At 37.9% G+C, this 22,477-nt stretch overlaps 1 protein-coding gene across 3 annotated transcripts in view; it reads right to left on the reverse strand.

Moving 5' to 3' along the window:
• The window catches only part of pik3c2a (phosphatidylinositol-4-phosphate 3-kinase, catalytic subunit type 2 alpha), a 54,254-nt gene that overhangs the window by 24,697 nt on the left and 7,080 nt on the right, over positions 1 to 22,477 (reverse strand). For 2 of the 3 annotated variants that reach the window (XM_017711143.2, XM_037540005.1), the window contains exons 3-11: positions 14,178 to 14,278; positions 13,741 to 13,901; positions 9,238 to 9,358; positions 5,166 to 5,277; positions 4,875 to 4,957; positions 4,682 to 4,745; positions 4,425 to 4,571; positions 4,303 to 4,333; positions 3,814 to 4,033 (exon numbers count right to left, since the gene is read on the reverse strand). In XM_017711143.2, coding sequence (XP_017566632.1) covers positions 3,814 to 4,033; positions 4,303 to 4,333; positions 4,425 to 4,571; positions 4,682 to 4,745; positions 4,875 to 4,957; positions 5,166 to 5,277; positions 9,238 to 9,358; positions 13,741 to 13,901; positions 14,178 to 14,278 — 1,040 coding nt within the window. The remainder of the gene's footprint in view (positions 1 to 3,813; positions 4,034 to 4,302; positions 4,334 to 4,424; positions 4,572 to 4,681; positions 4,746 to 4,874; positions 4,958 to 5,165; positions 5,278 to 9,237; positions 9,359 to 13,740; positions 13,902 to 14,177; positions 14,279 to 22,477) is intronic. The other variant, XM_017711144.2, reaches the window with a different exon arrangement.

Below are 22,477 nucleotides of genomic sequence, written 5' to 3' on the forward strand. Positions count from 1 at the left end.
AATTAGTCTGCATGACTGATTAGCCAAGCTTTCTGAAGTGGTGAGGATACTCAGTTGAGCACAGAAATGACGGGCAAACAGTAGTAGATCGAATGGTGACAGTGCATCAATGGTGACCTGTGCTAATACCTCAAATAACTGTGAAGACATCACTCACGTGTCAGTTTCAAGAGTGATGAGAAAACACACAAAGTCATCTAGCTTAAAATTTCAATTCTCTGTTCCACCTTAGCAGCATTTGTGTTGCTACTGCTCCATTTAAGGCCTTAATAATAAAACCTCAATAAAAAAAAAAAATAAAAAAAACAAACAAACAGAAAAAAACTGGCAAATACGAAACCAACTTCAACCTCATGGAGAGAACACAAGTGCCAGCAGCTGCTTCTCACAGGATTCTGAAGGGCCAAACAAATAACTCACTTCATAGAGATGTCAACAGCTACTGATTTGCACCTCTATTCAGTTGTGGATTCTATAATTTGCTGCGTAATGGAGCCACATTAGAAAATCTCCTCACATGTCTTTTAAAATATAACACTTTATACAGAAACACAATATAACACTAAACGACAAGATGAGAGTTTAAATAAACCGTTATGCTCAATTCATTTACAACCCCATTTTCCCCAAAAATTGGGATGATGTGCAAAATGTGAATAAAAACTGTTCAATGATGTGCAAATGATTAAAACCCTGGTACAAAGACAATAAATCAAATGTTGAAACTGAGAAAATTTTATAGTGTTTTTGAAAAATATATGCCCATTTTGAATTTGATGCCAACAACACGTTCCAAAAAATGTTGGGACAGAGGCATGTTTACCATTGTGTTTTATTACCTCTTCTTTTATTGATGTATATTTGAATTAACTACAAGTATTTGTGTTTACTGAAATGAGGGGACTGATCAACAGGCTTAGACAAGAGTAAGTCAATGTTAACCGGTCGATATTTTTAATAAATGGTTCCCATGAACTGTTAAATTTTGCCACTTGATTCATTTTTATCGCATTTAATCTCTCCAGTGATATTTGTGTTAGAAGTAGCTTCTTCCATTGTGTGGTGTTTATGGAGTTCCTGGTCTTCCAGCACTTAAGAATAACATTTTTGGCTATAGCAAGAGCAAAGAGTACGGGGTGGTGTGATGGTTGTGGGGGTTCAAAATAGTGTAGTCACCCAGCAAACAAAGCAGAGGCATAATGCTATACACCAGAGTGGGGGATCTAAAATCGAAGACAGAGTGCCAGAATTGTTGTATAGGTGGACATGTCCATAGAGCATGAAAATAAGTAATAGGAGTGTCTAAAGTGTAGTAGGAGCAAGTGTCTCCGCCAATTTGTCCTATTTTATACATTTATGTTGTGTGATAGGTGATCTGTGAATTACTTCATATTAAATCAGATGAAGATTACGGTTAGCCGTCATTGTAAAAGTGGTTTTACAGATTTAGGTCTAGAAGTAATGCCAGGAGAGATCTTTTCCCCCATTTTAAAGTTGAAAGTAAAACAGTATAATCAACAATAGCGAGAAGTTTATAAGAAATTGCTTTCAAAATTCTATTAGTTTTTGTTTTATTAATGTCTTAAATGAGTTTGGGTGGGAAAGATTTTTTTTTGGTAATATTTATTTTAGACTTCAACACAGATGCGAGAAGATATTGTAAGTACTGATCTTTCCCAATACTAAATATCTGAATCATCAAACAAGATAAAGGTGTTATCGTTAAAACATGATGCAGATGCAGATTTTGTTTCCATGCAGTGAAGTTTAACGGCGAGCTATTAAGCAGGAAACTATGATTATGCCAAATTGGAGTGCATTTACATGGTGCTGCAGTTGAAGCATAGTTGCTTCAAGTCCTCCTGGTTTGCTTTGTTTAATTTACAAAAGTTTTATTCTTGGGTTTTTATTTTTTCCAACAAAATTTAGTTATCGCAGAATCTAGTGCCTTGAACCAGCTACTGGGAGGCTGAACAGGGGTCATTGTAAATAGGTAATTTAATTTTGGGAGGACTGACATTTTTATAGTTGCTATAGCCGAGTAACGAAACAGGTAAATGCATTCAAATGTTGCAGATCATCATCTATGGGTTTCAGCAGTGGTTGAAAAAGAAGTGTAAACAGCTCTGACAGTTCAGAGAATATAGTGAGGTAATTTATGACATCTAAATTGTGTTGTTGGTTGATGAAAATCAGATTGAATAGTCTATGCAAATTATACAATCCCAAGGCATAGTTTTTTGAGGGCCCAAAGATCATATAACAGAATATACCTACCTTGTCCCTTGCATACAGAGATTTCTCCAGATTCTCTGAATCTTTTAAATGTTATTATATACCATAGACGATGAAAAGCAAAAGGTATATTTTATGTTGAAAAATGTTTTTCTTGAATTGTTGCACTATTTGATCAAGCAGTCTTTGGTGTAGCCCTCCCAATCTTTACTTCTTAAAGACTAAAGATAAAATGCCCATTTTATACCAAATCATGTTATTGACCTGTTGTCAATGAACCACCAGGTTTCTTTTAAGCATTATACAACTTTACCAGCCTTTTATTGCCCCTGTCCCAACTTTTTTGAAAATGTCGCTGGCACATATTTTTCAAAACACAAAATGTTTCAGTTTCAACTTTTGATATGTTGTCTTTGTAGCATTTTCAATTCAACATAGGGTTTAAATGATTTGCACATCTTAGCATTTTGTTTTTATTAAAGTTTTTTCAGTGTCCCAACCTTTTTGGAAATGGGTTTGTAATATCAAAATGCAGCCTTATAGTTTACATTTTCATCTATTTTAATAAACATATTGCCCTTTTATTGATATTCTTTTTAATTTTTTTCTGTCTTTTTATAAAAAATGTTTTGGGAATTAAATACATAGAACTTTTTGGGTGTGAATGTAGAATTTTTTTTCTCTCAAATAAAAAAATTAAAATTTTCAAAGCCTCTGCTGCAGCTCACAGTATGTTCCAGGCCTAGTACTTAACATTATTGTATGTGAGGGCCACCCAAAATAGGGAAGAACATACCATTGTTGACCATAACCAAAGAACAAGAAATATTCAAGAAAGAATATTTGCCTTTCGTTTTTTTTTTCTTTTGTTTACTTTATGTGAATATTTGCAAACATGTGACAGCTTCAGCAATTCTGTCCTGGATGAAGTGATATTTATATTATGAGCTGAATAATACTAATAGGCAGAAATACAAAATATCAATATTAATAAAAGCAGCAAAGAAAGCTGCATAGCTAAGCTGCTGAAGGGCTACTGCAGCCATGCCACTCACCAGTTATGGACTTTAATTTTCACTACAATCAGTGAGCTTGTACTTTTTGTGCTTTCTTTTGCTTATAATGATGGCAGGGTTTCACTGCCAAGGGGATTCTCAAACAAGTTGAGAATCACTGGTTTCAGGGGCAAGAGGTTTTGGGACTTGCAATAATTTACACAATTTACCTTTCATTTGTAGATTTAGGAGAATGCAACCTATTTATTTTCTCTGCACAATAATATTTATTTAGAAATGTATTTAAAATATTAATATATCAGAATACTTGACAATCAACCAAGTGGAAAATTTGAGTTTGAATTTCTGACACGATCTGACAGCCCTACTCATCTCCTTATGTACAACAAATCCTGTCCAAATAGCACTATACTGCACCCAAAGTGCAGATTTTGAAATGCAACATTTTTGAAAAATAAGATGCTTAAGTTTCAAGGCTTTTCACCAAATAGCAGTATGCATCTTTGATGAATCACATAATGCATAACACAAGAAATTAAACTGAACTGCATCATATTCTTACCTGCTGACCCATGCTGTAGAAATTCCATGTATGGCATACACAGTGAACTGCACATGCTCTGTGGTGCCGGAGGCCTCCTTGCTTTCTCTCTCGTCTTCTGTAGGGTCCTGTTTCACGTGATCAGGGGAAGCCAGGCAGAAAGAGCGCAGGTAGAGCATAGCTAAGTCATACACTGCATTTGTTAGTGCCTCCATGCGTTCCTCCACTGGACTGGAACAATCTATAAACAGAAAACAATACTGTAAACAGTGACAAGATGCTGCCTGGAGTTGTAGAATGAGACATTTTACCATCTGAATCAAATAATATCAAATATTAAATTATATCACTAATATTAACTCTATTTTTTTGGATTATTTATTACACTTGAGGTTTTGGAACACTAAGTAAACTACACCATTTATTGGGATACTGCACGTACAGCGCTTCCAGTCTTACCCACTACAACTATGAACAACAACGCAATTCTTTTTGTTTATTGGCACGTACCGTTCATGGAAACAGCAGATTTGGCAATGGCCTGTCAAATAAGAAAGTGGTGTGAATGCAAATTAAAAATGTACTGTGTAAGGAAAACTGTGCATATACACAGCTATGTTATGTATTCTAACCTCTGGAGTGCGGGATTTAGGGAGGTTGACTGAATGCTTCAGTCTCTTCACAGCATCAGTAATGGCTGGCGTTTCCACCTCACCCAGAGCAGAACACAGTTTTTTAACAGCCTGGAGTACTTGATCTACCGTTTTGTACTGGGTACTCTAACGAGAAAACAGAAATATTGCTTTATTTATATCTATTTAGGGACATCATAGAAGTCTGTAGTGAACTGAGGAGTTGGCTTTGAGTTCTTTTATGCATAACTTGGTACCTCATTCTGAAGGCAGACGCTGACTTGATTATCGTAGCCCCCTAAATATTCAGCAAGGTTCTTTCTGGAGGACAAAAAAAAAAGATTCATTTGAGGAGGCGTAAAGTCAATATGCAGGATCAGTGACTTCAAAGAGGTGTGGTTGTCCTGGTATTTTAGGCGGGCAGAAGATAAGACGAGATTACATTCCTACCTTGTAACGGTCTCCTTAAATGGCCTCTCGATGTGGTCTAAGTATTTCTCCAAGTCAATGGGGGAGGTGTCATCATCTACCTGCTGGCACATATGGAGAAAGAGCCTTTTTAAAGAAAGGAGGTCTAAAGAAAGCTTGAGGTTTGTGAAATACCAGTTCTAAATCAGGTAAAACTGCTAACAGGCCATCATACACCTACAGTGCCTTACAGAATGCGTCTTGTTCTAAATGTGCTATGCGCCCACAGGCTTATCGTGCCTTCAGATTTTATCAATGAGTACTCTGGCATACCGTTCGGGCCAGGTCTCTCCTCATGGTGCTCTGGGCAAGGAGCTGCAGCTTAATCTCCGTCTCCCACTTCCTGCAGTTCTGCACGTACTCGTGGCTGCCCAGACTATGCTTACTGAAAAATTGAGAGAAGCTTCAAGTTAGGGTCAAGTACCAAATGCAAAAATAAATAGCACCAGTGTCAACAAACGGCTCAAATCATGGAGAAAGCATGAGATTTAGTTCAGTTACATGTCTCTCTTGGAAGAAAAACACAGATTAAAGAAATAATGAAAAGAGGAAAATGTAGGCTGCGGCAGTAGGACACATTGAAAGAGTTTAACTGGTATCCCCTCTGACTCCAAAACATTTACTTCCTTGCATTTTTCAAAGCTGTGAAGTACTGCCAACAGTCTCATTAACATGTACTGTTCTCCCACTTGACATATTTACATGCTTATTTTTTGATGGTACCCTCTGATTCACTACATATAAATGACTGACACATCATCTAATGCTGGAAAGCAACCAAAAACAGCACAGGAAAACATTTGTTTTCTTTTTAACAGGCTAAAAATTTATTGTGCAGCGCTGTTAAAAAGACCCCTCGAAACAACCCTTAATTAAAAGATATTAACTTTTCTCAGTAACAGCTACACATCCTTTCAGACTTATAGTGTTGAGCTGTCTTCTCACAGTAGAAAAATTAACAGGAGCTGTGGATTTTCAAATCTGAAGCAAGAGTGGAGCTTGATTTTCTCCTCTCTCTCAAAGAAGAAAGCTTTAATATTTATCTGATGGCGACAGTTTTGGTGGTCTATCATGTCTTGCACAGTTCTTAGGAGTTGCATTTTCTAAAATATAAATTTTATATTTAAATTTTCTGAACTCAAGTTTTGGAATCACCTGTCATTTCCCATCGATTTTCTCACTTACACAAGTGGCTCATCTTACACACAATGTCCTCAGAAATATTTCCTTAAAAAAAGGCAATGATTTGTACTCAACAGTCATTCTGAACAGAAATTAAATGAAGGGTGGTCTACACAGTACCATATAAATCCTTTACTCCAGAGTTCTATAGACGACACTGCCATGGAACACAAATAATCTGACAGCCAAAAGTATTCAAAAGAATTGAAAAGAAATACGCTAGGAGACTGTAAGGGTAGAACAGGCTGTCCCCAAGTTCAGTCTGTACTAAACGTTTACTAAGAACTAATGAGGTAAAAAAGCCCACATTAACAAAGAGCCACGACAGAACCAGAATGTCAAAAGGGAAGCTGACTCAAGGCTTCAAAAATGCAGAGTTGGACACAGGAACACCACACACACACACAAACATGCAAGGGACGCCTTTCATTAAAGGAAGCCACTGGATAATTCCCAAGGTCCACTTTCTGTGCTCAAAAACTAAGAAATGCATTCACGTATGTACACACTAGAAAGGATAACAGCTTTAATGAAAGAACAGTGTAAAATCTCAGTGTGCCCCTCTGGACTTGGATGTCCTCATACTCTATGGACATGTATTTATGTTGCACAAGCTAGTGAATGAGTGTGAGATCCTGTGCATTAAAAGGATGAGAAGGCAGGTGTCATCTTACAGTGAGCGTGTGTTGCTAAGATACAACATGATGCAAGACTCAAGCAGGTGAACAGGCCTGCACACAGACATTCTGTGGAGCATAAGTGAATAAAGCCATAATCACCAGTTTATAAAAGTGAAATGCTACCCTATTTAATTGCAAAAAAGCCTCAAAGTTGCATTCTTTATTTAAAGCTCCACAAAGACAGGCATAACCATTGTTTTTAACAATAACAAAAACCTGGTTTAGCAAGATATTGGCACCTCTTAAAGTTAATATTAAGTTTGGATCTGAATGCATTTTAAAAAGGGGAGTGGGCGGGGGGTAAGAACAATACAGCTTGTGGAACATGAGCTGTTCTGATAGCTATATTTCTGGGACAACAGATCTTAAAGAATGACCATATAAAACGATTATTTTACATGCCTACCAAGAGGGAACTTATACAGTCTGAGAACAAAAAGACCCTCCTGTGGTGTGTCTGTGCATGTGTGTGTTGGTATAGTGTAACTGGTATAGTGGTTGGTATAACATAGTTGGCAACACCTCCACGTTGCAGACTAGTGTTCGATCCCCCAGTTGTGCAAGCACCCTATGTTATAGCAACAAGAGTCCTTGGGCAAGACTACCAACACTGTCCTGGTCTACTTCTACAAAAAAATTATCAAATTGCAAGTTGCTCTGGATAAGACTGCCAGATGTCATGTGTGTGCAGGGCAGGTATACCATATTTGCTGTGACAGCCTTTAAACAATCTATTTGAGAGAGTGGGATATAGTCCTATACTCTAAAGCAGTGATTCTTTATCTTTCTTCTAAGAAGGCACTGCCCTGCACAGTTTCAACTTTTCCCTACCTCAACACACCTGATCCAGCTCATTAAAGGCTTGATAATCAGTTAATGAGCTAGAGCAGGTGTGTTGATGCAGGGAATAGCTGTAACTGTGCACTGCAGTCAGTTCCCCAGAGGAGGATTAAGAAACACTTCTTTATAAAGAACACACTAGGGATTTCCACCAAATCTCTACCTGCTGCATATGTAGCATATACCCAATTACCACAGACAATAGTCTAATAAATGTAACAATTTTCTGTAGTTAGGAAAGGCAAGAAAACAAAACACAGTTGCAGTAGAAGACAAGAAAAGGAAAAAAGGGAAGAGATAATAAATATGGTATTTTAAAGGAACTGGGAGCCTAGCATTTATTTCAGTTTTACTAAATTTAATATACTTGAAAGCGGGCACTGTACAGCAGTATTAGATGTACTAGTATTAGCAGTATTAGAAGAACCAGACATCCAAAGTGTTTAATGATTCTAAAAGCTCTCTCACAGGAAGCTAATACATGACTTTCCTGATGCTTTTGTATTTGAGTTAAATTACCATTATCAACACTACAAAGAAAACTCAGAAGACATATGCAGAATCACTGGTCAGGCTGGATGGCAAAAATATGGTTATATTTGTATTTTAAACATCAAGACCCCTGGTTCCACAGTATAGAAATCAGAGTAGGTACGTTTTTTTTCTACAATGCAAAACACAATTAATGCCTTTGTTCACATTTCAATGATTAAATTACACCACAAGTTAGAAAAAATCTCCTGGAATAAAATGATAAATGCTTAAAGGTTGAAGTCTTATTTTTAAAGAACTGAGTTCAATTGACATATTACTAGGTAGCCAGAATCAAACCTGTTCTGTAGCATTTGGAGCTGCCTGCTTACAATTGCTAGTGTACGAACTACTAAAACTCTTTGGCCAACATCAGATAAAGCCTCCTGGCACATTGTGGACTAGCCCTGATGGGCTGACTGACTGAAAATCAAACGCAAAGTGCTTGTGTGAGTGTGGGAGAGAGAGAAAGAGAGATAAAGAGAATGAGGGAGAGAGAGTTTTAGCTGTTTAGCTGTTTCTATGAGCGGGGTTTTGTACACTGCTCTATGTTTACATCGCAATTTAAATTTCAAACCACAACATAGGTCCAAAAATTAAATAAATAAATACATTTCATAGGTTCCCCAAGTACTTTCTCCAGATTGCTCAATCTTGTACACTCAAAAAGTTACTAAAATGCTACCCTCAAGGATATGTCTTCAGTTCCTTTAGTTACTGTACATAATTTAACCATAATCCATTGCAGTTAGTAGCTTTGACTTCACACACCCTGTCTTTACTTCAGGCTTTCCTGTTTTAAGACATTAGGTCATGGAAAAACTATAAATATATAACTCTTTTCTGGGAAAGTCTAATTTTACATACACAGTTGGACCTTAAGACCACTGTCGTACCTTTAAGGGTTATATTTACATTGTTTGTACCTTGATGGGCAAAAATGTATGTGCACTATACATCTTTTTTCTGACAGTGTAAGGTATTGACAGTGTATATTATGGCACATCCAATCTTTTTTTTTTTTTTACATTTTTGATGCTGTTCATCTCCTTTGCTAATGTTTGCAAACTCTGTAAAAATGAGCGATGAGGAACGAGATGGGGAGAACTTACTTCTGCAGGACCTCTTCCTGCCCACAGACCTTAAGGATGTAGCTGCCGATGTCCACTTGGCTCAGGTCATCATGGACCCAGCAGAGAGCCTGCATTATCAGCAGCTCCACTGGTGAACTCACTATAAGGGGAAGCCACCAAGGAAAGAAAAAGAGAAGCAGAAGTAAGAACAAAGGCAAAAAGACAAGATAAATCAGGGTGGATTTTGGCAGATGTTGGTGGAGAAAGAAAAAGCAAGAGTGATAGTAACAATAATATTAGTAATAGTAACTTTCTAATACAATAACTGCAATACAAAAATATGGGTACTGTGCAGGTTACACTGTATGCAAGTAAGCTTGGATTAAAGGGGTCAATTACACTATATGAAAGCAAGTGTGGCAGTATTTCTTAACACACTTTGTGTATTAAGAAATTCTCTAAAAACAGAGCTGGCATAAAATGCAAGTGCCCAAAACTTAACAACAACAAAACCTTGCACCAATAATGCTGACCTTCACAAAATAGTTCCTGGGGGTCTTTCATGCCATCCCACAGAGCACCACAGACCAGAGCAATAACAGACTTCACACCCATGTGTGGTATGAGCCATGCTCAAAAACCTGAGCTTTAGGCTGGATTAAGGCTGAGTAGCTGAGGCACTGTTTCACTCTTTTCATTCTGGTCTTCTTCCTGCCTCAAAAAAAGTTCTGGAGGTCATGGCCCATTACTTTTGGCTATCATGTGGCTTTGAAGAATTGTGGGATGCCAGTAAACACCACAGATGGAATTTCTCTCCACGAGAAAAACTGCTCCAAGCAGCCCTCTTTCCTTGTCACAGCAGTGACACACATAGCGGTGATAGGGTGGGAAGGGGTAGGTCATGAGGGAGTCGCTTAAGAGGGGAGCAGCAGGAGGCTTGAAAACCACATTAGCACAATCTGTGTGGAACAATATGAATGAAGCCTGACGTCCGAACCAGCTGCCAGGAGCAATCTTGTCAGGACTCACGGTCAAGCCTATTTGAGTACAGAAGCACTGATTTAACAACTACATGGACAAATACCCCCAATTGTAATGTAGCAACTAAAAGCTAAATATTGGTTTTGATTTGTTTTTAAGTTTGATGGTGGTACAGGGGATGAAATAAGGTCTCACTGTCTAGCATCAAAAACTGGAGAAAGTTAATCCAGTGTATCTTTGCCACTCAAGCTTGTTCTACTTAATCACAACCAAAGCCTCCACTTTGGTTCAACTCCCTTTCAAGCCAAGGTATGTGTGGTATTGCTAACCTAACTTTCTCACCTTACACACAGCCAGGCACCTAAAAACAAATATTAACAGACCAAGGTAATCACTCTGTTGATTCAGAAAGCAAACGCTTGTGTGAACAGACAAAGGGCAATCAAATCAGCTGCCTGTAATTGTGAATGATATACTGAGAAACAGTAAATGTGTGTGTTTTTTTGGGGGTGGGGGGGGGATTCACACATTTAAATCTGTGCAAAAAAATGTCTGGAGAAAGGAAGTAAAATGACAGTGGATAAAGAACACTGACCTAGTAGAACAGATTACTAAAAGACAGAAAAAATCTTGTGGACTACTTTCTTCCTGCTCAAAGAACTGAGGCCCATTGTTACAGACCTGGCTTTCCACTGTGGCGAATCTCAGGATCTAAACCAAACAAACTGGGTCAGCACTTTGACAGCAAATACAAGAAAGAATACTATGGAATGCTAACATTAGAACAAGTCATAGGAGGACTGGTGCAACTATTCCTAAGCATGAGACCTCTTTAAACAACAGATGTATAAAGCAAGCCTAGGTCACAAAATACTTCTCTTTGCAAAACAAGTTTCGCCTTCATCGTGGGTTTCAGGACTTATCTGGGACAAAAACAGCTATGCAGGCCTGAGCAGCAACAGCGCAGACAAACTCTCCAACACAAAAGATCGGTCTTGACTTTCTGCCAGGACTGAGATGGCCAAGGACGCCTCACAAAAGAGAGGGGCCCTGTGGTCTCCAGAACACGCCACCTCACAAGGATGTAAGCCAGGGCCACTGCAGCTAGAGGAGAAGCTTTTTTCACGAAGCTCCCACAGGCAGGTCACCCAATAAGAGACCTTAGCTAAAAACATTTGAGCAGACAAATGCAAGACCACAGGAACCCTGGCTGGAGCATCAATCTGTGGAGCAGACACTTTGTGTCAGCTATGCAGCTATGTGAGGAGAGAATGTGGCCTATCTTCCAAGAGATGGGGGGAAAAAAAGGTTCCCTGGCTCAAAGACAACTTTCACATTTGAGATCTTATTCAGAAGTCACATTCACAGGAGCACAATAGTGCTAACATAAAGGGCTGGTATCATTTAATTTTTTTCAATTACTGATATCTTGACTTCAATACCAGTTTCTGAACAATTATTTTTTTGATACCTGCATTTAATAACAAAACATATGGAATTATGTGTATTCTGTTGGAAGCGATTGCAAAAATAATCAAAGGAGCACCATTTAGAAGTTAGTGTAATAGCATTCATTTTTAATATGATGTGTAACATAATACATGTACTTTTATTTAGTGTTCTGAATGCTATTTTTAGTAGCAATAATGCGTTGGTGGTAGGGTTTGGCAGTATGGAAAAAAAATTTTGATATCTGTCGATTAAAAAAAAAAGATCAAATCATTATTTCTTTCACGTCTTTTTTGCTCCTGAGTGAATCCTGAAGAAACCAGACAGTGAATTGTGGATTTAAACTATTCTTTATGGTCAGAACATGACAAACAACTGCTAAAAAGCTGAACATTTCAAAAATCTGACATAGCGGAAGAAAGTTTTGCAGGTTAGCTGTTTCAACCAGCTGGTTAATGCAGCATTCTCACACACACAGCACGGCCATGATTTTTGTAATATTTATTATTTAAAAACAAAGCAGATCTTAGTTTTAGCTGCCTGATGAATAGTGCTAGGCTATTTTGTTATAGGTGATTAACTGTTTAGTTTCTCAACAAGGTCAGCTTAGTAAGAACTGCAAACATTAGCTGGCTCACTGCATCAGTGATGGATCACACTGTCTTACTTATCCCTCCTGCCATCCACCATCCATGTCAGAGCATATCACAGTACTCAAACACAATCTAGCAGATACCTGGATTTTCTCTAGACTGTTGTAGCAGTTTAAGGGGAGAAGGCATCGCAATGTATTTGACACTTGCGGTGTAAGACTGATGTAGGTGCAAACAACATCCTCCTGTAAGGCGTGTTTAAACTGAAATCAGTGCTTTTTGTCTTGTTTGATCACTGCAGTTCACAACAATAACATCATGGGAAGCTAGCTAGTGTTCTCCGACTCTCCCATGCCACACATACAGCATCCTCAGTTTACTTTCGTTTAAATCAGGGTTGTAACTGGCATCAACCCTCTTCTCTCTTTCACTTCTGTTGCTTGGGAATGCACTTATACTAAAATATGACTGGGCTGTAACAGACAGACTACTTCGGCTACAGTTCTGTGGAGCAGATTTAATGCTGCTAAAGCTTGTTAGATTGCAGGAAAGAAGAGAGTTCACTCTAGGCCAGTACAATTACGCCACTTATTTTAATACTCATACTTGGTCACAGGAGAATAGAATAGATCACTGATCAGTCCACTCAAAAAGGGAAGGTAGCTATAACCTCATGTCTCAGATGTTATACTGTAGTTTTTGGGTTGTTGATGCTGGCAACCCATGTAAGTTCACAAACTTGCTCTGTGAGGGTCCATGGAGGTCCTGACCACTACAGAACAGGGCAAAAGGGGGCTAACACAGTATGCAGAGAAACCGATGGACTACAGTCTGAAATTGTAGAACTACAAAGCTGATAAATGGGCAATGAGTGGAAAAACAAGAATATATAATGTCATAATGTTATGCCTGATCGGTGTGCGTGCGTGTGTGTGTGTATATATCTTGAATCACGTTCAAGCAGTGCGCCCTCTCGTGGCGACAACCAAATAGTGTCATTTTTCTTACAGTAAAAAAATGCCACCAGAGCTGCCGCTAGAATGCGGCAGTGTGAGAATGGTCTATTATATTGAACACACTTTATATTTCTCTTGTGGAAAGTTATATTGCTATAACTATTGCTATATTGCTATAAGCGCCCAGCCCTAGTTGGTGGTTATACATTTGGGGGATTTTTGTCTTTTGGGAAAAAAACAGCTACACTGCCACTTGTTTGACTTGTTTGAGTGATGGTATTTTACAGTGTCCATGGTGACAATACTGTGTATTGAATATCACAGTATACTGTATTACTGAATATCAGCACATGTCTAGTAAGTGTCAGAAGTTACTACACTATTATAGCGCTGTTCCACTTTGATACACACCTATGTTAGTGATTTGATGCCAACCTAAACTTACATTGCTAAATAGTCAGAACAAAGGCATTTGAGATGAAAAATCTGACAAAAGAAGAAGAAAAAAAGAAGGTTGGTTACTTGTGCTGTCGAGTACGCAAATCTCTAAAGAGCACTTTTACCATCACAGGTGAAAGTCACAGGTTGCTGGGAGTCTGATATCTCAATGGAGACTTTTACACTGCTGTTTCTGTCTCCTCCTATATCCCTTTGGGAGATCACTGGGCTGATAACATATCCCGGATTGGTAGAGAAGTCATCATGAGTGAACTTTGACCTCAATCTGTAAAGGAAACAATAAAATATACATATTTATGCATTTTATACCTTGTACACTTGAAAAACAGCTTTATTTTATCCCTCACTCTGGAGGGACAGCATGCTAAGACGGTCCTACAAAGAATTGCAAAAACATAATGGCACATAAGCAAGAAGAGCATAATTCACATCTCCACCCTGAGGAATGGCCTCAGCAGAGTTCACACAGACATAATGACAAACACAGAATCGGCGCCCTCACTGTTCACAAACACTTTCTCCTTCACATCGCATGACTTACTTTGCAATGTCTTCACAGAAAGCTACAACCTCTAGGTTCTGGGCCTCCTTTCCTTGTAAAGTGGCGTACTTTGTGACTATATTCCCACTTCCCTTACTGACCTGCGAAACAAACAGATGAAGACATGTTAAGGAAACTTACTAACAGCTAAGCGCACAGTCATTGTCAAACGTTTGAACGCCCTGGGTCAAATTTAAAAATAAGCCATTAAATATGCCAGTTTAGTACACAAATATCAACTCCTGCACAAGCCACATATGCCCACCTCTTCACCCAATATGTTTAATTCAGCAAATAAACAGTAATTGTACATTAAAATACGTAGAAATGTGTTCTCTGTATAGGATGGGTTACTTTTTTTACTTAGAAAAATAAAATTAAAAACGTGATTTGACAAGGGGTGGCCAAACTTTTGAATACGACTGTACAGTGTCACAGTGATCATACAGAATACAGAACAAAATATCAAAACAAGAACAAAATACGAAATCAAAAAAGAGCCAAGATCGTTGAGAAGAACTCCATCTGACTGTACATCTGGACTGACAGACCTCAACAAGTGTACGTTAAGCAATTTTACTTAATTATGACATGATGTGGTGTGATTCCATTAAAATTGTAGTCCTGAGTTTGTAATGGGAATATCTTGGGTTAGACAGTGGATACAGACAATGTGAAGAATGTCTGCAATGCCAAATAGTCTTCCTCTAAGAAGGTAGTGAGTCATTGCTTTTTTAATATAAAAAATGTATTTAAAATTTTTAGAGTTTTAACTATATTGCACAGAATCTACCATCTACCGACATCTACACAGGTGCCCCCAGCGAAACTAAAATCATATTTCAAACTAGTATGTAACAAGGTGTGCAATAAATGTTACAATTTTTTTAAAAAGCAACGATTCATTATGGAGACATTTTGCCCCCACATTTTAAATTTCCATGGCTTTAACTGTTTGTACTTTCATTTCAATTCCAAACAAGTTCCTTAAAAATAAATGGCAAACTCACCCACAGATTTGCAACCAGCACATTTTACAGCACCCACTACCATTACTATATCTTTACAGGCTTTACAGAGTGACTTGCAGCAGCACATGAAGAATAAAATAAAAAAACCTTACATAATGCAGCTTTAATGTGATAATACAAAACACTTTTTGGATTGTGTCATGCGAATTTCACATTGTAGCTCACAGATTTCTGGAGCTGCATGACATGATTCAGTGGTAAACAGACAATGATTTCTAAACAGACATTTCCAGAACTTTTGCTATGCATACTCTTGTTTCTTTTGCATTTATTTTTTTTAGTGGGGGAGTGACACAGGAAGCTAAAGAACTACAGGACAACTAGGTTTTATAAGTTACAAATTAAAAATTGGACTTGAGTTAACAGCATTTTTTTTCTAATGGTGTTATTTACTTCCCTTTTGTCAGGGTGTAAAATTGGAGACCTTCTATTCTACTTTTTGTAGAAACACAGAGCCCTGAGATAATACTGAATCACTCAGTAATGTATGCATTGTGTGTAAAATATCCAAATCTTCCAGTACTGTTGTCCATTTAGCACTGGTACACTGTAGTATATTTATACTCCTATTTAACTAGGCCTCGGCAGGTCAGCACTAAAGCACAGCTGTTTGCAATTGGCACTGTCAACATGAACTAAAATGTACCATTCCAATGTACCACATTAAACTATTTGTCAGAGGCACAAAATATGTGGTATTTGTTGCTTTTCTATTTTTGATTGCATCACATTCTTTCTAGAATGTTTTGTTTATCACTGAAAAAAATCCCCATTGAGTATCATTTTGAGAACGAATCTGGACACAATCCATCCAAGGAGAATGTCTATTATTCATCTGAATGTTAAAAATTAAATATTCAAATATTTTGGCCCAGTCTGCGCAGGAAAGGTTATTATTCACTCGAGCTTTAGGATTAAAAATACAAACCAAATTCCAAAACAGTTGGGACAGTATGTGAAATGCAAATGAAAAAGAAAGCAGAAACATATAAATCAACTTTGACCTGTAGTTAAACAAAAGCAGTACAAAGACAAGATGTGTAAGATGTGTAATGTTTATCCAAAAACCTTCCAAAGAGTTGGGACTAGTCTCGTATGAGCAAGGCCAGGTCTAGGCTTATCACTTTGCCAAAAATCAGGATCAGCAAAAAGGCCAACTGTTTGAGAACACTTCTCAACAAGGAACTGCAAGGATTTTAGGTATTTCACCCTTTACAGTGTACAATATTATAAAAAGCTTAAGGGAATCCACAAAAATCTCTGAGCTTAAAAAGCAAGGCAAAAGACCACAACTGAATGTCTGTCATCCCTCACACAGCTCTGCATTAAAAACCAACATGCTTCTATGATATATCAGTGCATGGGCTCAGGAATACTTTGACAAACTGTTGTCAATAAACAATATTTATTGTTATGTCCACAAATGTAAGTTAAAACTGTATTATGCACAGCGGAAGTCATATGTCAGCAACGTCCAGAAATACTGCCAACTTCTCTGGGCTCAGGCTTATCGAAATGTACTAATGCACAGTGGAAACATGCATTCTGCTCTGACGAGTCAACCTTTATTTAGATTGTTAATGGCAGTAATGGAGGTTGTGTTCTACTGTCCAGACTGTGATGTGAAGAATTCTGCAAATGTTACAACAGCACGGCTGCTCAATCAGACAACGAAGGCCCCACATCTTTGCACATTTACATTTAAATTTACAGCATTTAGCAGACGCTCTTATCCAGAGCGACTTAAAAGAAGTGCTTTGTCTATCTAGAGAAAGTATCTTTGCTAGTTACCAATAGATTAGAGAGAAAGCCAGTCCTGAGCTCAGATACTGACGGAAGCAAAAATCACTGACAGAAAAAAAGGAACACAGAACAATGCAATAAAATAAAATACAATACATAAGTTGCACAGCTGAAGACATGTATAACTGGGGAACGACAAAACATTTTGCATTTAGAACAGGATCAATGTGTGTCTGCAGTCTTCAAATGTTCAAAAAGTGATGTTAAAAGGACACTTGAGGTAACACAGTGGTAAATATGCCCCTGCCCTGTGCTGCAGACATCATATTTGGAACAAGCATATATTTACAAAAGAGCGACAAATTTCATAATCAAACTATAAAAATCTTGTTTTTAGTCCCATTTTCAATTGAATACATGTCAAACAGAATTTACTCATCAGCTCATCGTTGCTTTCTGTTTTGTCATTTCACATACTTTCCCAAATCTTTGGGAATTGGGTTGTATTAGCAGATACGAGTGTTCTTTTTTACACTCCGTATTTCATGTCTGGGAAAGAACAACCAACGTATGACTTGAAAAACTCACAAATTATTCATCTTTTTTGCTGTGAGCCATGCATCCAGATGACCTACATAGAATCAGTCCATTTCCACTGACTTTGCTTACTGAGCTTAAGAGTTCATTAGGATGCTGCTAGGCTAACCCACAGACCCTAAAACAGGAACTTATATTAAGTAAACAAACCATAGAAATAAATTCACAAATGGAGAAGCTGTAACAGGAAACAGGACGGTCATTTGAGCCCAACTCAAGACCAAGCATGAATAGAAAAATCACTACTGGGCTCAAATTTAAGAATAGACCACCTTTTTAGAAACCATTCTGAAAAAACTGACAGTGTGTATGCGCAACATGTGTATCATTAAATTATGTATATAACAAGGCTCTTAACTTTCACCCTATGTAGGATTAGTTCGGGACTGGTGCATTCACATCCTTTTTGCAAGTGGTTACTTCAGTTATTTCATTATCAAGTACATGTACACACTGTGATTCATGCCTCAAGGAAACTGAAAAAAAAAAAGATTAACAGTTTAATTATTATGTGGCGAAAGTAAACCGACAAACAACTGTTCAACCATTATTTATTTATTTATTTATTTTTAAAGGTGTGATAAACTTTATTTTATTGAAACAGTCATTTTCATTAAAATCCTCAAAAGAGATTACAACAATTTTGTCCATGTGTTCTGAGAGAAAGTGTGATGCACGATGTCAGAAAACCATAAGAGTAAAACTACAGTGCAAAACTGGTAAGACTTACACCTTGCTAAACACCACATAGCCATGCTACGAACATGTCACTGCAGATGTCAAACGCTGTTATGAATTTGATGTCTGAGGTCACGACCACTTGTGTCACATTAATTATTGCTAATCATACTCTAGTTAGCTCATCGTGACAGCATAGGCAACGTTCACATTACCAGGCTGAAGTGGTACAAATTAGATGTTTTGCCGTAATGTGACTCAGATCTGATGTTTTCAGGGCTGTGTGTACACGCTAATCTGACCCTTCCAAATCCGACCTAAGCCACTTTCATACGTGGTCCTAGATTGGATACGTATCCGATTGATCAACATCCGACCTTAATGTGAACATTCAGATTTGAATTCATGCGCTCTTTTCCACTGCGTGTGCGCCATCATTCAGCATTACCATGGCAGCAGCATAGAACAGCAGTTAAAGCAAACGGTGGAAAAGCAGCAACTCTCACCTTTTTCACCTTTGTCTCACTCTAATAATTAACAGCTGAGAGCTGATCAGAGTAAATTATCTTCACAGTGAAGGCTCGTTCTGACCATTAGTTTGCTGATGATGCACGTGATTCATTCATGTGATGTAGAATGTGTGCATGCGAGACATTTCAGGACGCCGGTTTGTTCACATAAAAATATTTGAATCAATTACCTAAACAGGTGTGAACCATCATGTCAGAGATTTGAGCAAAAAAAATCTGATTTAGACAATGAGGCTTGTACTGTGAATATATCCATAATGACATTTGTTAAGATCTTTAACAGTAACGTTAACATGACACATTAATGAACAAATTCTGGCGTGACAAATCACGTCAGCATATGGCATCAGCCATTATACGTTTATGGTCACTTCAATGTGAGTAGAAAGGTTTGAGTAAAGGGTTTCTGCAAAACTACAGAGAAGGATGTGATGAATGTCTTTCCAGAACTACTGAAATACAAGTTCAAGCTAGCCCCAGTCATGGGATTTATGTTAATTTGAACTTGGACTAGTAAGGAGTGTAAATATAATTGTAAAATACAGGGTTGCACCGTTACTGCACTGTATCATAGTATTGAAGCTGATACCAGCATTTAAATACAATATCAGTATCAGCAAACAACTATGACTGATAGTGTGAAGACCGAAATTACCGAAATAGTAGAGTAGAAGCATCAGTCTCAGCAGCAAATACAACCCAGTGGTTTATTTATAGACATAATTACCAACAGTTATGTCAAATGAAGTGCATTTTCTCACAGAGGAAGTGAACTGACTGCAGTCAGATATAAATGGTTGAAATAAAAGACTCCCTGACTAAAAATGTATGATTAACAGCTGTGCATGTGCAGTCTGAATACTCAGTAATTTGAACAGACCAACAATACCTCACTTACAATGGCTTTAAACAGACTTCTGAAGAATGACTCAGTATCGGTCTACCATTCATTTCTAAGGTATGCTTGCTGCCATTTTTCGCTTGGTGATTATTAACACTGCACATTCACCAGCAGCTGCCAATAATATCTTCAGAAATTTATATGCTCTACTGAATTCCTCTCCATGACTGCAGACTTTGAGCTGTTATTAAACCAGATTAATAACACTTTATTCTAATCTAGAAAATAATGAAATCTTCTGTCTTTCCTACAACCTGATCCATTTCATGTCAGCAATGCAGCAATGGCAACAGCAAGCTCACTTGCACTCAGCCTGTTAATCCCGACAATAACAAACAGGCTTTTGAGCTGATAACGTGAAGCACAGCCCCAGGACTGATAAGGGTATCAGGTGTGCAAAGTGGTGAGGTAACTGTAAACCGCAGTCATGACTACAGATGAGGCCAGATTAGTTACTCTTCCCACACACCCCACATAAGAAAAGAGTGCTATGGCAACAAGGAGCAGCAGAGCTATGCTGCAGGCAAGTCGGAATATAGCTGATAGGAGAAAAATAGTAAACCTGAGCTCTTTTCTGCTTATGAAACATGTTCCTGCACACATATGCATACTAAGGGCTACTGTTTAAGGAACAGAATGAGAAGCCAGTGCCAATGACTAAAGCGGTGACAGAACAGTTAATGCTCATTCAATTACACAGATAGAATAGAAAACCGTGTCAAAACACTGTCTACCGTCTAAAACAGACCTGCACCTTTTCACTAATTTATTCATGAACGTCATAGTATTTCCTTTCCAGGAGGCTGCTCAGACGGCGCAAATGCCGAAAATTCTCAGAGAGAAGTGTGACAACAGCCAATTGTCCAACTCCAAAAACCAGACAGAGAAACACAATGAAACAGGAAGCGGGATTTCGGGGAAATAACGCCTGCATAGACCCACACATAAAAGCACACACCCTCCTGGAATAGAACTGAACTCTCACTCATTCTGAGTGTCCTCTCAGGAAATCCTTCTTTTTTACGCAACTCTGCTGAGAATGAAAAAAAATGCAGATGGCAATCAGCATAGGGCAAGGCGAATAGTGAAAGAGAGGCAATATAGTTCACAGTTCACAGTACTTTATTAGTCCCAAAAAGGGCAATTCATTTGCAGCCTTCTCGTCCATGCCCATGACTACACACACACACACACACACACACACACACACACACACACACACACTAACAATAATTTAAAAAGACTATTATCCACATTCAATAGCTTGATAACAGAAGGAATAAAAGACTTGGAATAGCTATTTGTTCTTCTGAAGGGTGTAATATAACGCCGACCTAACGGCATTACAGTAAATTCACTGGACAAAACATGATCACACAATATAGAAACTTCTGTTCAAATAAAGTTTTTACTTTTAAAATACAAAATCATCCTCAAATCACTGTAGGGTGACACATAATGCTAAAATATTCCTACAGTTTTTAGGTTCTTCTGTAGCCTAAAATATGGTTTAAAAAAGGGGGGGGGAAACAAAAAGTTGTTATAAAAAAAGCATACACATGAAATGCAAATGAACCCAAGGTAATGAGGTCAAAAGAGGTGATGCAAAATGAAAAATTCTTTAGGTCATGCAATACTGCATAGTGTCTGTATAAACAGTAGATGGGGTCATAGTTGAGTGGCAGCGTGACAGGCACATGGGTGTAAAGCCAAATGGCTTTCACTTAAGTACATGAGCATATAAGCATTAAACCATGAAAGAAAGAACTTTTAGAGTGCAGGAATTGGCTGCACTTAAGCACAAGCTTGTGCAAAACATATTATACATAACGTCTTTACTATGTCAAACTATATTTTTACTAAATCTGGTTGCACCACAAAACTTGAAGTTATGTCTAAGCTAATAACTGACTAACTGTAGGTTGCCAATTTCTGGCTAACTGACAACAGCAGCATAGTTTAGACACCAAGTCTCACTAAAGAGGAGCTATCAGTGTTGGCTTCATGTTCTGAGATAAAAACCAGGTCACAATCACAGCACTATGTAAAATCACGAGGTGTAGCAGTAAGTGTTTTTAGCTTAGTTAACCCAAAAAAGTAATGTACAATTAAACAGAGAGAGCTTCCTAGCATTCGGGCACAGGATAGAGGAGAGCTGGCTTGTGCCGTAGGAGCATCTAACTTAGCTTTAGTCTTCTAATGACCAGACATAAGTAATCAACTTCCTACGACATTCCTCAAGCCCTCATAATCAAATGCAGATTTATGTGGGCGTTCTTAAAGGCTTGAGAGTTCAACCAGCATTTAGGCCTGACCATAAATGGACTCCAGTGAATCACAATTGCACTTACTGGAAATATATGTGGGGAGAATGCAAAAATGACAAGTATAGTGTACAGTTTTAACTGTACCTTTAAAATAATTCTAGCTAGTAGCTTTGAAGGTTCTACCATTCATCTTTAATGTCATGCTACATAAAGACTAATAAAGCACACTAGCAAACGATACAAATATGAAAAGAAACTACACATTTGACACAGAGGACCTCTCCAGCATTTTGTATATCATTTTAATCTATGGTGTATACAGTAAATAAAGTGAACCACAAACAATAACTACTGATGCCAAGCTTTGCCAGAGATCCATCAAATGGTTTCTTTTTTCCCCCCATATCTCAACTTCATTTTATCGACTGAATTCTGATGAGTAGGTTACTCAATGCAATTCTTACACAAGGCTTAAAGGTAAGAGTCATAAATAATAGGACACCACTCCAAGTCAATCAACAGGGCTTTAACTACAAATTGTCAGATTTTTTTT

Source organism: Pygocentrus nattereri, chromosome 7 (assembly GCF_015220715.1).
Source record: "Pygocentrus nattereri isolate fPygNat1 chromosome 7, fPygNat1.pri, whole genome shotgun sequence".
NCBI classification, from domain to species: Eukaryota; Metazoa; Chordata; class Actinopteri; order Characiformes; family Serrasalmidae; genus Pygocentrus; species Pygocentrus nattereri.